General features: G+C 35.8%; 1 protein-coding gene and 1 pseudogene across 1 annotated transcript; both read right to left on the reverse strand.

Annotated features, from left to right (window-relative positions):
* Window positions 1–96: 96 nt before the first annotated feature.
* On the reverse strand, window positions 97–2,501 carry LOC125818730 (two-pore potassium channel 1-like; annotated as a pseudogene).
* Window positions 2,502–4,672: 2,171 nt separating this feature from the next.
* Window positions 4,673–10,033, reverse strand: LOC125818528 (RNA-dependent RNA polymerase 6-like). Its single transcript, XM_049498011.1, has 3 exons — window positions 9,930–10,033; window positions 6,276–9,059; window positions 4,673–5,732 (listed from the first exon to the last, which is right to left on the reverse strand). Exons 2-3 carry the CDS (start codon window positions 8,994–8,996, stop codon window positions 4,857–4,859), a joined length of 3,597 nt encoding a protein of 1,198 aa, XP_049353968.1. The 5' UTR covers window positions 8,997–9,059; window positions 9,930–10,033; the 3' UTR covers window positions 4,673–4,856.
* Window positions 10,034–12,537: the final 2,504 nt, after the last annotated feature.

Consider the following 12,537-nt stretch of genomic DNA (forward strand, 5'->3'; position numbering starts at 1 on the left):
TTGTGAAACAATTTGGACACAACACAAAATCTTGTCACTTTGGACAAAGAATCTTTAGCACAAAGACAAAAACCTCACTTCTTTCATAACACACATATTGTGTTTGATTGATTAATTAATCTCTAAATATGAATCCCAATATGGATATCTTTGCCAAGATTTTGCACTTCAAAAATCACATTGTCACATTGATTTCCTTATCAATTTTCATAACTTTTTTTTTAATGTTGGCACCTAATATTCTTACTTATTTCTGGCCTCTTTTGCTATCCACAACTCTACTTTTGGTCACAATTCTTGCCTTCAACAATGTACCACCGTTAGCTGTTGAATTCTCCAATGTAAAAGAAAGTGAAGGATCATTACTTGATTTTCTTGCAGGGCACCAACACCAGGAGCAACTTGAAGAGTTCTAATATTTGGTCGCCCGCAACGGTTCTCAAGCCCCTAAGGGTTCGGGAGAATCTAGTAGCTTAGGTCAAAACTCTGTATTTATGTTAATAAATCTACTTAAACTAATGTGTAAATAGTTTATCCAGGACCTTGGAAACGGTGTTTCTTAAAATTCTGGATCCGCCTCTGCTTCTGGTGGAAAGTTTATGGGAAACAATTGATAAATGTACATTCTTGTGCATGTTTAAAGAACTACTAAGATGATATTGGTAATGTAACATGTCTCAATTTGTTCAAATTTTACATGCCTTAAACTTACATTCTTCTCAATAGTCTTGAAGAAAATTAGTTTATAGACGATGTGAAATAACAACGATAACTATGCCTCAATTTTAAACAAGTTTGTGTCGACTATATGATTCCTTACTAGCCATGTTTCAATCTGTTTAAATCATGGCTTAACTTACATTCTCCCAATGGTTCAAAATTGTGACAAGTTCTTGAATCTTGAATGTATCTATGATCCTTTTTTCCAAACATCAAGTGCATAGGATTGAAAGTTTGCAAAATTTTCTACGCAATTTCCACAGTTCTATCATCTATGCATAAAATGTTTAGAGGGATGTTATCAGCTTTTGGATCGAGACGACGACTGCCAAAGTGCAATATCATTTTCAGTCAATGTGCCTGAATGATCAACATCAAGCAATTTGAAACTGTCCATGACTATTGAGATGTCTTCCTCAGTTATCTTCCCCAACTCTTTAAGTTTATACACAATGAATTCTGCAGCGCTGGATGAAGACAAATGAAAATGATAATTAGAATGTAGCACAAAAACTTGAACGCGATATAACAATAACAACTATGCCTCAGTTCTAAGCAAGTTGTTGTTGGAAAGCATAGGAAGGTAAATGTATTAAAAGGACATTCCGGTGCACTAAGCTCCTGATAAGTGTGGGTCCCAAGAAGGGCCGGACCACATTAGATCTAATGTACGCAACCTTACCTTGCAGTTTTGCAAGAGGTTGTGTTCGCCACTTGAACTTGTGACCACATGGTCACATGACAACCCTGTTTCTATTGCACCAATGCTCCCCTTCGTAAACGTACTAACATGAGTAAAACATATTCCCAACTAATTGTTATTGCATATATAACGTTTTATTTCGTTGTGCTCTATGTCTGTAGCACGTTAACGACTTACCTCACTTCACTGTCATGATCAAGATCTGCAGCCTGGAGGTCTGAATTTGTCAACTCGCGAGTTAGAGCCCATTTGAACATAGATTTTCGCCTTTGTTCTGTATATAACTCAGCAAGGGAGTAAAATAACTGTCCCAAACAAATTGTGCTCATCAATATCCAAAAAGAAGCGAATAAACGCCCCCATTTCGTCGAGAAACTCTTATCTCCATACCCCAGAGTAGTAATAGTAGCACAAACACAATAAAAAGCATCACACAAACTCAAATCCTCAACTTGGCATAGAAAATTGTTCCAAGCATAGTAAGTACAACAAGAAGTGCCACAGTACTTAAAAACTTGTACTTTTCGATGTTCGTTTCTACCTCTTTCAAAACCTCTGTTGAACTAGTACTATCTTTCCTCATCTTTATGGCTTTGAGAAACATGATTTGTTGCCTCTCAAGAAAGCTATCTGCTGCTTTACTCAGAACAAATCCAACAAGAGCCATACCGGTGAACACAAAAACACACGCGAGAAACTTAGCTAAGATGCTTTTAGGAACAAGATCACCATATCCAACAGTAGTCATTGTAACAATACACAAGTATATTGCATCAAGAATCCCATTAGTCTTTTTTCCCTCGATTTGATCGCTTATGATGAAGAAGCAAATCGCTCCGACTCCTATATAGACAGCCAAAAACAATAGTACATCTCTGAGTCTAAAACTCTTTGTTGAAATGAACTCAGGGTAATGAAGGGATTCCTCATTATTTCTCTGTATATGACTAATAGTACAACAAGTGCTGCTAGATTGAGACCGCCTTCGCTTGAATGAGTTTACATCACTAAATCGAATCGATGAATTTGCATTGCCTCGTAGTAGAGGTTCTTCAACATCGCCATTCGCCATGACAGCTCAAAAAACATGCTTTTAACTACCAAAACCAAACTGCAATCAAGATAATGTACATCAATAATAATAACAACATACCACTGAAATCCCACAACTGGAGTCTGGGAAGGGTAGTGTGTACGCAGACCTTACCCCCCTCTTGGAACATAAAGAGGTTGTTTCCAATAGTCCCTCGGCTCATCTCAACTATTCCTATGCATATGATTGTAATCTTTCTAAGCTTTTCAAATATTTAAGTTTCAATCATTTGTTTTCTTAATTAGAATATAGTTCAAACTATTGTTAATGAGATATATAACCTTGTACAATGCATAACAACCATGGGCGGAGCTAGGGTACCAGAAGGGGGTTTCGAATAGGGTTCATCCAAGCCCCCTTCGTTGAAAGATTTATTATATACAAGGTTAAAATTATTATTTTTAGTTAATGTTGAATCCAATTGACTACTTCGTTAATTTACTTCTTTATATTTTGGATTCTCTAAGTGAAAATAATGGTTCCACCATGTTAAGTTTCAATCTTTTGCAACATTGGCTTCAACCATAAAAGTTAGAAAAATGGGAATTGCATACACATATAACTCTTTATGGTCACTTGTTTCAACAATCCAGTCAAAAAACACCATAAATACTAAAGGTGGCGAAATCGGGATTTTCAATTAGGTGAGTCAAAATATAAAGAAATAAACACACGATGAACAGAAATCAAGAAATCAACATTAATGAGAGAAATCCTATGAGTATGCAAATCCAACAACTTTGAATTATGTTAAATCCAACTTCAAAACAATAAACAAATATGTAATAAAGAAAATCTAGAGAAAATTTCCAAAAAAAATATATAAGGTGGAGAATGTTATATTACCTTATGTTAAAAATACTATCATATTCAGCAAATAGACTCTTTTCAAATCCATGCAATCTTTTTCTTTTGGATGAAAACAGAAAGAAATAAAAAAAAAATCAGAAGGAAAAAAGAATAATGAGCATGAAAAAAAAAAGTTTTTTTAGTTACGGCTACAAAAAGGGGTTTATGATTAGAGGATAAAAATGACATGTAATTGTGAATCACAAATAAATTAATGTTGTCCACTCACCTTACAAAATTTATTGGAGGCTTTCAATTGATTCTAATTTTTCAACAATAATATATGGTTACTCTATTTTCACCTGGCTTAATTTTAATTAACTTACCATATTTATCATTCAATCTGATTTTTTGCATGATTATTGTTTCTTTTCTTTCCATATCATGTGTTAGTTACTTTACGAGTGCCTATTAGAACAACGTCTCTACCCCACACAAGTAGAAGTAAGATCATGTGTTATTTTTCAGAGATTTGTATCATTATCTGATTGCCTTACAGTGCTGTTAAAATGTAATCTGTTGAAATACTTTAAGCCTATGTTGCTCAAGACTCTATGAAAATGTCGACAAGTCGTGTTGGTCTCTTTAAATGTAGTGCATTTTTGGAGAATTCGACACGGGTGTTGCAACATTTTGAGACTCCATCAACATAGCTTTAAACATAAGTCCCTTGTAGGAGAAACAGAATTTTGTCTCTAACAAGTAACAACACTCTTTAGTCACACGAAATTAAGGAAATAAACGCGAGGGGCGTTATGTATAAACACAAACTTGATGTTCATTTCCTGTACAGAGTACCCAAACAAATGAGTGAGAGCATTACTTCAGCTGAGACTAGAGCTAGATTGATGTAAATCCACTTACTGTATCGTCCCAAAACAGGACAACGTTCATCATGAATGACAGTGAAGGTATCTCGAGGAAAGAGTCGCTACCTCCCAAGGTAGGGTAAGGTCTGTGTACACTCTATCCTCCTCAGACCCCACTTGTGGGATTACACTGGATATGTTGTTGTTATATTCACTCTTTGTTTTCTTGGACTGAAAATGTCCATATATCTATGTGGCATTGCTAAGTTCAACTTCGCCAATTGCACATTTCTGGTCTCCCTTGTCCGAAATCAATGGATTACAGAGGATAGGGACCAACCGCGAGAAAAGTAAGAGAAAGTACATAAGCAGTTCGAGAGTAAGCATAATGTCCTTTACAGCAGCAACAACAGATACAAACTAGTAGCAAGCAAATGCCATATGATACAAACCAGAAAACAGCAATGATGAAGAGAGAAAAGATTTTCATCGATCAGCAGGCAAACTCATGGATGACATTTCATCTAATAACTGATCAACACAAGGAAACAATCCAATAGTAGGATTTAGGAGGTTCGAAAGGACATCAAACCAGGTATTGATAATGGCAGAGTGGCCTTACAGCCAAATAGCTGATAAGCAGCCAATATATTTCCATTTAACCGCATGAGAGTTTTGGTTGTTATATTTTGTTAACAAGATACCTTCCAAGGGAATCGATAGGCTTGGTAGAGTCAGAATTTTGCATTCCCCGTTGTCTAATTTTAATTCGAGCAATGTAATCTGCTGCAATCCAAGCAAAACTTAACATAACACCATTTGAAACAGCATCTGGCAATTGCAACTCTAGTGATCTAGTCACCCAATGAGGATGGTAGGTGACCCGATACCACGCAGATGCCTTTCTTTCATACATATCATTCTTCTCATCAACGGGAAGCATATCAAAATCAGGCTCCATCTGCTCAAAAACATTCCTGAACTCCTTCCTCAACGTATTATATGCATGCTTCAGCCTCTCTTTTAATTCCCCTTGCTTCTTAGCACTGTACTTCGGCATGGACCATATATGTCCAGTAACCACCTCTTCCTCCCCGTTAACTTTGTATTGTCCTAAAAGCCCATTCAACTGACCATCATAAGAACATTTGTGGTTCCATGCATCATCTATGAAATCTTCATATCCCAGAATCTCAATATTAGTGTCATATGGGATGTCTTTAGGGACAAACTCAAGTCCAGAAGATTCTCCACCCTCTGCATCATATACATCTATAACTTGCCTATATAATTTGCCCAAAATTTTCTTTGACTCGTATGTTTGAAACGGCTCTTTCCCCATGAAGTCTGGATACATTTTTGGTTTGAGGTCAAATGGCATGGTGACAAGTTTTCCAGTTTTGGGGAAATCAACGGCTAGAGCAGCAAGTTCTGCCAATTTAAGGCACTTCTCATCCAAAGCTCCAAATTCACTGAGGTCAGCATGAACCACATGTGCGTTGCAGATTTCTCCTAGACTCTCTTGGACCATGTTCTTTGAGAAAAAATCTATTATGTCCTGTAAAAAAAGAAGGCAATAGTTAAAAAACTGAAAAAATAAACAGTACACCGGAAAAATAAAATACAAAAGAATATTATGCAACTAGTTGAATGATCCAACAAATAATAAGTGTCATAAAGAAGACCTAAATTCCTAATCGAGTGCAAGAAGAGCACAAGATCTATTGTAAGTGTCTTTAAATTTTTCTTTTTATTATAGTGAGTGTACCTACAGAAAAAGAGTCTCCTTCTTCTATTACAACCAAATACATTATGGATAAACCATACAACTTAAATATGGTCGAATGCAATTGGGATGCATTATACAAGAAAAGTGAACAATAAATGCAACAAAACTCAATACAGTTGTTAAATGATAGTTAACATTTGCTAAAGAACAAGTAATGCTAGCTTTTCAAGAAGGCATACAATTATCTCATCAGTATTCTAACCAAGTGAGCATTAAGCCGTAAAACAAACTTATACAGATCTGGAAAAGCTAACCAAATATAGGAAGATATGAACAAAGCTGCAAGAAATATCATTATAGTTGGATAGTTACCGTATGCTGAACTTGACGACCCAACTGTTTGGCTTCTGCAGGTGCATAGTCCATTGGCATCCAGCTTTTCTTACTGGGTGGAATGAGATTTTCATCCCAAGTCACAAAGTAGAGATCACCATCAAGGTCACTCCCTGATGCTTCATTTGAATGTGGCCTATCCCCTTTCTGAGGGAAGACCAGACAATCAAAGAGATGGTGTAAACCAGGAACATCTACAGCCTCCAGAATCCTCACATCCCCGGGATGAAGACACGGGTTCTTTGCAATTACAACAAGGCCCTTTATTACTTGAAGATTTTTCTTGATTTCAGAAAACTTTGGACCATGCTTAACAAAACAGGTCTCCAATGAAGGGCCTGACACTTGAATAAAGCATTGGCCTTGCTCAAGTTTACCTAATTCATCCAAACAGCCCATCAACCACCTTCCTGAAGGAACAAACATCCTTGCCTTATTCCTGAGGTCGCCGAGTTGAGCAGCTCTAATGCTAGCCAACATCCCTCTCAAATGAGGTTCACTTTGAGGTTTAAACCCTGCACTCAACATTATAGCCGCTGTATTTCCTGCCTCGGCACATGAAGCTGTAATTACATCAAAAGCCATGTCCGAATCCACAAGTATCTTATCCAACTTTGATAACATTTCTTTCTGCATTTCCCAAAACATTTCATCTTTAACTTCCAAGGACGAGAGCAAGGTTATTATTTGCCGGTTCAGAAAACCAGGCTGTAATCTCGTCCAAGAGCAGATTTCAAGGATAGTGTGATTTGAGTCAAATTTCTTCATACTTGGTCTCAGAGAAAGGCGGATACCATCTTTCTCTGCCGGCCAACATGCGACAACACCTTTACAACCAGCATACCTTATCTGATAAGCACAAGGAGGATTGACACTTAACTGCAACTTCGCTGCAACTTCTATAGATAGATCTGCTGACATCATGCCGATTCCATCAGAGAAAACATACCCATTTCTTTCTACATCTGGAAGCTCGGAGTTAACCTCGCTTGGAAGGACTTCCACTGTTGCATAGGTTGATGAAAAGCACTGTCCCATCCTAGCAGCACATTTTGCAACATTCCTGTTACCGAACTTACCCATCCAGTTTATGATGTTGGGCACCCTAATTTCCGGGGCTTCAGCAAAAAACCAGGCAGAACGATCCCTCAGCTGGTTAGCTGAGAAAGCCAAAAAAGAATACCTTCGACCACACAGATAAAATCCTTTACTCAGAATACTTTTCACCCTTTGGAAGATTCCAGTTCTCTGGGGATTAGAACTTGATGTAATTTCTCTCACAATAGTAGCAGCATAGTATGTCAGAACATTCCTGTTCAAGTTACGCATGCCCTCATCCATAAAAGTAACTCGCAAAAATCGATCTGAAACCTGCTTATACTTCCTGAGAACTCTATTGGATAGCTCAACAGTTGGCGGAAGACAGTATGCTTTGGTTGGGGTAATAACCAACCTTCTAACCTCTACAACATCATCCAACTGTCCAGTTCTCTCGAGAAGGTTAGGATTACTAAATAGCCATTTCTGGACACTTGCTAACTTCTGAATAGCATCATTGACAGGCCTTTTGTAAGAAAAGATGTGCTTCAGTGCAGCTAAATTTACCCCCTCCTGATGCTTTCTAAGCAAAGAAAAGAATTCAGCAGTCATCTGATGCTGATTAACTATGCCTTTGTGCAAAACCGCATTTACCAGAAACAAGACCTTAAAGCTTATACCTTCATGGTTTTGAAAGCAGAAGAAAGGTTCTGAGACGGACACCCCAAAATCAGGCTCATCTCTCACCCGGAGCATCTGCCTGTTACCCTGTTCTACCACAGGCACCCTACTTTCTCTGAAATAGTTCATGGCCTTCTTAAGGCTAGGACCATTGCGAGGTCGAATTGAAATACGGTAGGTATTAAACCTACCAATGGCTCCACTACATGTAATGTCTGTGGTTCGGATCCACTGATCATCGTCATCTAATAAGTCAAAAGCAACTGATTCTTCAATGTCATCATCAGCAGTTCTATAGAAAACCAATGGAGATGAAGCCAGCTGCAACAATAATACCAAAGATGCAAAGTCTTTGCATTCGTTAATCTCATTGATTTCCCTCAGCAAAAACTCAATCTTGAAATTGCATTTTATAACGGCATGTTTTCCTTCACCCTTGAAACAGAAAGCAGTATCCCTTGTGAAAAGTATTCTGCATGTCCCATTAAATGGATCCACAAGAAAGTTAACACCAGAATGAGGTCCCCTCCAACCAACCACAAAGTCATCATTACTAACCAGTACTCCAATTTCTACACCAACGTCCGAAAACTTAAAAGGCATGATAGTTCTTCTCCTCTTATTCATATTAAAGGGATTCTCAGGACCCAAACTAACCTTCAAAGGCTTCTCTTCTAAGAAGAGTTCATTACGCCTAGCAGCAGCAAGAGCATTCTGTGCGGACTCTGAAGATGCAAAATGAACGAATGCATGAGGTTCCACTTTTATGTAATTGTTCATTCTTCGCACGTTCTCTACATCAATGTCATAAGTCGGGTAAGAGTCAGGAGGAGTGGATGAAGTCTTTAATCTACACCTCCACACTTGTCCAACTTGTTCTTCCAGATATTCTGAAAGCACTTTCGCATTGACATCATTGCAGAACCCACCAACACTAATTTGAGTCACTACGAGATCCTTTTCAGAACCCTCTGATCCCATCTTTTTCTTGAAGGAGTCACGCAGACTTTTGGACTCACTTATTCACACAGCCTCCAAGTTCACCTGTTACCTGACCAAAAATTTGTGAATAAAACGAAACAACATAACAAATCTTATAGAATGGACAATGTATGAGGCAACAAAATATTTAACTATTTATAGAATATGATAGAGCATCAGGTTGCTAAGAAAAGCCATCCATGAGCTGGAAATCATAGTTCACAACCATACCAATCGAAATGTTGATTATTCATTTAGACCACATAGATAACCTTCTGAAACATCCTTAAGCTTTTCTACCTTCCAAGTGCAGAACAAATATTAAATAAACTAACCAATCAAGAACAAGAAGATGAAATATATGTACGCTGCATTTTAGTAATCAGACGGTGATGAGACACTGTGGAAGAGAGTGATCAAGAGGACAACATGAGCTAATAGATTCACTTATTTCCCAGTTGAGAATTTGAAAAACAGACATCTGTAGATCAGTATTTCTATCTTTAGGTATTAGTCATATTTTTGTCCAAAACTCCTATTCTTACATCTGATTATCAGATATGTGAAAACATCTAACAACTGGCCTTTGAATACTGTTTATCAGGCTTTGTGAAATTAAGACATTCAGATAGCAATAACATATAACTAGTCAAGCAATCTCAGAAAAGAGCTCTTAGCCTAAATTTGATTTTCTCTGAAGAAGAAAAGCCTATATAAACACACCACTTTATTTGCAGTATCATTCCATAACATGAAGTGAAGCAAGTACAAAAAAATATACTAGCCATTTCGCAAAAGAAAGATCTTTTGTGTCCTATAAGTAATTGTGTTCTAGCACCAGCTCTCTACTCCTCCAGAAGATACATCCCAAACAGCGAGTGAAAAATAGCTAATCAAACAAAATTATGCCTAATTCTTTTCCCAAAATCTCACCTCTTTTCCCTTGGTGAAGGACAAATCACCAATTGATGAGAATCTGGATCAGAACTTACAAAAAATGCAAAATGTAAGAAACTCAACAATAACATACCCAGTATGATTCCACAAGTGGGGTCCGGAGAGTAGAATGTACACAGACCTTACCACCCACGTTTGTGGGGGTAGATAGTTGTTTCCGATAGACCCTTGGCTCAACAAAAACTACTACAAAACAGGGTAGCAAGAACAATATGTAAGAAACTCAGCAAGAACACAACAACAACAACCATAGATGCAAATTTGGATCAATAACTTCAGCAAGATACAAACCTTAAGAACCCCAATTGAGAAAAAGGGAAAAATAACCCCACTTTCTGTAATTAAAGGAAAGAACCGTATAAACAATGCAGTAAACCACATCAACCATAGATAAAAATTTGGGTTCAAAACATCAAAGATACAAACTTTTAGAAACCAAATGGAGAAAAATACATAACAAGAGAACCCCACTTCCTGTAACTAAAGGAAAAAACTGTATAAACCAGTAAAGCAAATCAAGCATAGATGCAAATTTGGATCAAGAACTTCAACAAGATACAAACTTTAACAACCCAATTCAGAAAGATAGAAAAATAAAGAACCCCACTTTCTGTAATTAGGAAAAAACTGTACACTCAATGCAGTAAAGCAAATAAACCATAGATGCAAATGGGGTTCAAGAACTTCAACAAGATACAAACTTTAAGAAACCCAATTGAGAAAAATGGAAAAACAGTATAAACCATACAGTAAAGCAAATCACCCATAGATGCAAAATTGGATCAAGACACAAACTTTAAGATACCCAATTGAGAAAAACGGAAAACCTATATAAAAAATGCAGTAAAGCAAATCAACCATGATGCGAATTGAACAAGAACTTCAACAAGATACAAACTTTAAGAAACCCAATTGAGAAAAAAAAAACAGTATAAACCATACAGTAAAGCAAAATCACCCATAGATGCAAATTTGAATCAAGATACAAACTTTAAGATACCCAATTGAGAAAAACGGAAAACCCATATAGAAAAATGCAGTAAAGCAAATCAACCATGGATGCAAATTTTGATCAAGAACTTCAACAAGATGCAAACTTTAAGATACTCAATTGAGAAAAAAGGAAAAATAAGAGAACCCCACTAACCTTTCTGAACTTAGTGATCAAATACACAAATACAAGAAATCAGAACAAAAGGGAGTGTGTCTTTGCTTCTTCAAGAAGCACTTGCAGTTACAGGAAAGTGTACTAGGGGCCTGGGTAAGGGATTTCACGCGACAAGGATGCTACCATTTTATTTTATTTTATTTTATTTCATTTATATATTTTGTTGGGATCTCAAGGATTGCTTTCCCATGTTTCCTAATGTATTGAGTCGTATTGTATAGTATTTGGACAAATATAATATTTGAACAGATTGTATTATCTTTTGCAATTATATGGCATTAGAAAACTTGTTCATACTTCGCGCCGTAATAAAATTTAAAAAGAAAACAACAATTAAAGAAACTAAGAAAATGATAGACTTCATGCATTATTTATTTATTTTATTTCATTTATATTTTTCGGATCTAAATGGTTGTTTTCTAATGGTTCCTAATGTATTGAATCGTATTATCTTTGTTTGGATAAATATAATGTCTGGACAGATTGTATTATCTTTCGGAATTACATGAAACTAAGAAACTTGTCCACGTTTCACGTCGTATTAAACTTTAAAAAGAAAACAAAAAATTAAATAAATTAAGAGAATGATAGACTTCATTCATTATTTATTTATTTATGTATTTATATGTGCTTCGCGCGGAATTAAATATATTTTTTAATAAGTGATGTCGCTAATTGACTAGTTCTTAATAAGCAGTTTATAAAAAGAAAACAGTACAAATCGAGTCACGGTCTTAATATTATCTGTTCAGAAAATAGTTAGAAAGATATTTTCAAACTGTAATTTCCGCTTAATATTACCAATAAAAGAAACATAACAAAGTTAGTATGAAAAGTTTCAGTAAATTGACCATCTAATTACCGTAATTTTTTTTATTAAATTCAATGAATTTAATAACAATAATATTAGTTCAACCAAAATAACATTAAATTTAATTGATTATAAATTACATTGTTATAAATTCATTGAACTAAGTGGATTGACCATTGAGTTTATCCATAAACTTATACTTATCATCTATATGTATTCTGTAGGCTCTATGAACCTTTTTGGATAAGAATGTATCTATTTATTATGATACTTAATATGGTGACTTTTGGAGTGATTTTTCAACATATAGATAGGATTGTTCATTCACCGTTGTAAAAGACACGTGATGAGACAAGAAGACATTTGAATAAGATGATCTCTACATTTTATTCTCCATATATCTTGTCTATACTATGTATAGTATATTGCTTATATTTTACAACATACATGACTTTGTTTTTATGTAAACGACTTGATTTGTAATACATATAATTCAAAATATATTTATGATGCATAAAAGTTATAAAAATACTTAAATTATGTTTCAATATAGTTATACACGAAATTAAGAAGTTAGTGAGATCTTCTTGTGGTAAAGTCTCATC

The sequence above is a fragment of the Solanum verrucosum genome, unplaced genomic scaffold (assembly GCF_900185275.1).
Source record: "Solanum verrucosum unplaced genomic scaffold, falcon-dt-bn FXZP01000252.1, whole genome shotgun sequence".
In the NCBI taxonomy this organism is placed as follows: Eukaryota; Viridiplantae; Streptophyta; class Magnoliopsida; order Solanales; family Solanaceae; genus Solanum; species Solanum verrucosum.